General features: G+C 55.5%; 1 protein-coding gene across 1 annotated transcript; it reads right to left on the bottom strand.

Annotated features, from left to right (window-relative positions):
• Positions 1-413: 413 nt before the first annotated feature.
• On the bottom strand, positions 414-2,501 carry LOC133769605 (mitochondrial proton/calcium exchanger protein-like). The gene has a single exon (XM_062204811.1). The coding sequence runs from the start codon at positions 2,499-2,501 to the stop codon at positions 414-416; it is 2,088 nt and encodes a 695-aa protein (XP_062060795.1).
• Between the last annotated feature and the right edge of the window lie 1,182 nt (positions 2,502-3,683).

The following is a 3,683-nucleotide window of genomic DNA, read 5'->3' as shown; positions in this document are numbered from 1 at the left end:
CTATTTCTGGGCTCTTTATCTTGTTCCATTGATCTATCCTTTCACCAATACCACTGTCTTGATTATTGTAACTTTATAATAAATTTTAAAGTCAAGCAGTGTTAGTCCTCTTTTCATTTTTAGTAACTATCTAGGAAACTCTGTCAACACTCCAAATAGCTTGCTGAGATTTTAATTGGGATTGTCAAATAAATACAACAATTTGGGAAGAATTGATATCATGACAATATTGAATTCTCCTACCCATGAACATGAAATATTTTTTGGAATTTGATTTATTCTAGAGAAAATATTAGATTTGCAACTAAAAATCATCCACAGCAATCACTACCAGTCATTACCCCAGCCGCGTGGCGGCAGAGGAAGGCAGGCACAGGCAGTGCTACCAACAGGCCTGGGAGCCACGGCCAGTCCTAGCTCTCCACTTCCACAGCCTCCTTCTTAGCCTTCTCCTTGGCCTTCTCCTTCTCAGCCACCATTTGCTCCTTTTCCAGAACTGCCACAAGCTTGGCCACCAGGCTGGTGGGGATGGGGATGTCTTCTCTGTCGACCAGCTCAATCACCTTGGTGAGACTGTCCACGTTGATCTTGCCATCCTGATTGACATCCAGTGTTGAGGCCAAGCTCATCAGCTTCCTTTCTGGAATGTGCTGGATTTGCTTCATGGCACGGATGAGTTCGGTGACACTGACGATGCTCTCCCCTACAAGTGGGCCCTCTGCCGGGCCCAGCTTGCCAGTCCTCTGATCCAACTCCAGCTGTGAAATCAGACTGTCCATCTGTCCAATCATCTGCTGCACTCTCTTGGTCAGTCTTGTGCTGGCTTTAGATTCATCCGTGTATTTTTCTTCACCATTCTTTGAAAGCTCCCTCTTGACCTCTTGCAAGTCCTCCCTGTAGCCCTGGACATCTTCCCTCAGCAGTTCCAGTTCCTCCCTCTCCTTCGTTAGGAACTTACTCTGCTCCTTCAGTTTAGAGCAGACGTTGCTGAGTATGTCAATTTCCTCCTTGGTTATTCCCTCTTCCTTTAAGACAGGGGCAGGCCCCTGCAGTGTCTCCGATGGCAGGATGACATCCGGTACTTCTGGCCTCCCAGGGCTGGTTTCTACCCCTTCCCTATCCACTTGGGAGACCTTCTGCAACACTTTTTCCCGATGCTCCTGCTGGATGGCCACGTCCTCCTGCAGCGTGGCCTCCAGCTTTACCTCATTGTCCACCTGCTCGCCCTCAACCGTGGCCACTTTCACTTGGGCTCCTTTCACGACCACGTCTGGAAGGGTCTGCAATGTGGATCTGAGCTGGTCGGCGGGGGAGAGGGTCTCCGGGAGATACATGGCTCGGGATAATATCAGCAGCGACGTGGGGATCTCCTGACGCAGGTGGAGGTCCAGCCACTGCCTCAGCTGGTCTCTCAGGCGCTCTTCCGTGACACCGAGGGCCAGCATGCCTCGCGCCCTGCATGCCGACTGCAACTCCTTGATGTTCAGGCTCTCCACTCCTTCCTCAGCAATCAGCTTGTCATCAGCCTTTATGGACCTCAGCCTCATGGACAGCTGGAAGCGCAGGAAGCTATTGGTCCCCATGGCCTGGAGCTCCAGCAGCTTACACAGCGCCGCGAGCTGCGGCCGCGTGAGGTTATCCAGAGTCAGCTCGTCTTCAAATAACTTGGAAAAACGCATGATGTCCTCGTTGCTGGGTCCTTCTCCAGTCTCTCGGATCTTCTGGAGAAACGCGGCTAAGTCTCTGACGGCGCTGCCCTGGGCGGCCTTGTTCTTGAAGGCCATCTCCTCCACGGTGTCCTGGAGGAACTTGGCCACCTCCAGCCTGGCCCGCAGCTGCTTCTTCGGCCTCTCCTCCTGGCTCGACTGGGTCTCAAATGTAGACGGCAACATGTTGGGAAAGAGCTTCAGGGCGACAGGCAGCAGGAACTCCATGAAGGGCACCACCACGAAGACGAGCAGCGGCACGAGGCGGAAGAGGTCGGCGCACACGCGGACAAAATGCCTGCGCTCGCGGCGGCTCAGGCCGTGGCCGTTGAGAACCCTCCAGAGCGTGCGCGCGGCGATCCTGGTGTCCATGGCGAGCAGGCGGAAGCCGTGGTAGAAGCGCTTCAGCTCGGACAGGACCCTCTGCCCCAGCGGCCGCTTCTCCGCCGCCTTGGCGGGGCCGCCTCCCTCCAGCTTCCTGTCCTTGTCCTCCACGGGCTTGGGGGTCTTCACCACCGAGTCGTGGCCGAGCGGGGACGACGCGAGCCAGCGGCGCAGCGCCAGGCCCTGCGGTCCCATGGCAACCGCGCACCGAGCCGTGGCCGCCAAGCGCAAGCGCCCGGGCCTCAGCCGCCAGCCGCCGAGGGGAAGGTGCGGCGGGCCGCAGCGGGCACAGCAGGCCAGGGGCGCGTCCGCGCGGCTCGGGGGCCCCACACCGGGCCAGGCACTGCCCGCACGGGGCTGTGGGAGGCGGGCGGGCGCCGGGCCGCAGCGCCCCAGTAAGATGGACGCCATGTGCTTCCTGCGGCGGCGGCTTCCTCGCCGGCGCTCGCTGCTCCTGCTTGACCGACAGTTGGTTGACAGTTGGCGCCTGATGGCGGTTGGCGGTTGGCGGTTGGCGGTTGGTGACTGGCGGCTGCTGATTGGCTGTCTGAGCACAGCCTTCCGGTCAAGGGGGCGGGGCGAGGAGAAGGGCGGGACTGCGCTGCCACTCCCTTCGGGCCCTCGGGGGCGCCGGTTGTCAGTTTTCTTTAGATTTTTCTCGGGTGACTTGATCATTTCCTCATGTGCAGGTGTCTTGTATATATTTTGCTAGATTTATACCTAAGTGATCCTTTTATGTGTGTGTGTGTGACTGGTATTCTATTTAATTTTCAAATTCTAGTTGCTCATTGCTGATTTTTAAGGAGGCAATTGAATTAAAAATTTTTTTAATTTTATTTTACCTATTTGAAAGGCAGAGAGATGGAGAGGCAGAGGTCTCCTGTGCACTGTACATTCCTAAAATGCTTTCAACAGTCAAGGCCCGGCCAGATCGAGCCGAACTCAATCTGGATCTTCCACGTGCGTGGCAGAAAGCGAACTACTCGAGCCATCACCTGAGGTCTCCCAGGGTAAGTCTGAGCGGGGAGCTGGACCAGGAGTCAGGAGCAGGGCCAGGACTTGAACCCAGGGACTCCAAGGTGGAACCCTAACCACTGTGCCAATGCCTGTCCCGACCCCGCGCGGACGTCTGATTGCCTTGCTGTAACCACTTATCCGTTCCAGGAGGGTTGGGTTTGGGTTTGGTTTGGTCCCCTAAGGTCCTTTGAGATCTTCTTCATGTCTTCTGCGACCGCGCATGACTTAGTTTCTTCCTTACCAGTCTGCCTACCTCTTCTTTCTTTCTCTTACTGCCTTAGCTGGGACTTCCAGTAAGACACTGAAGAGGAGTGTCATTTTTTTTTTTTAATGAAAGATTTTACTATTTGAGAGGCAGAGTTATAGACAGAGGGAAAGACAGAGAAAGGTCCTCCATCCACTGGTTCACTCCCCAAGTGCCCAGAGCTGGGCCAATCTGAAGCCAGGATCCAGGAGCTTCCTCCAGGTCTCCCACATGGGTGCAGGGGCCTAAGGACTTGGGCCATCTTCTACTGCTTTCCCAGGCCAAAGTAGAGAGCTGGATCAGAAGAGGAGCAGCCAGGACTTGAACCAGCA

This window comes from Lepus europaeus, chromosome 11, assembly GCF_033115175.1.
Source record: "Lepus europaeus isolate LE1 chromosome 11, mLepTim1.pri, whole genome shotgun sequence".
In the NCBI taxonomy this organism is placed as follows: domain Eukaryota; kingdom Metazoa; phylum Chordata; class Mammalia; order Lagomorpha; family Leporidae; genus Lepus; species Lepus europaeus.
The sequence above is the reverse complement of the archived record's forward strand: the minus strand, read 5'-3'. Positions and strand labels throughout refer to the sequence as shown.

What these genes read in the sequence shown, in the direction of transcription:
- LOC133769605 (XM_062204811.1), bottom strand. Translation starts at nt 2,501, where the DNA reads ATGGCGTCCATCTTACTGGGGCGCTGCGGCCCGGCGCCCGCCCGCCTC.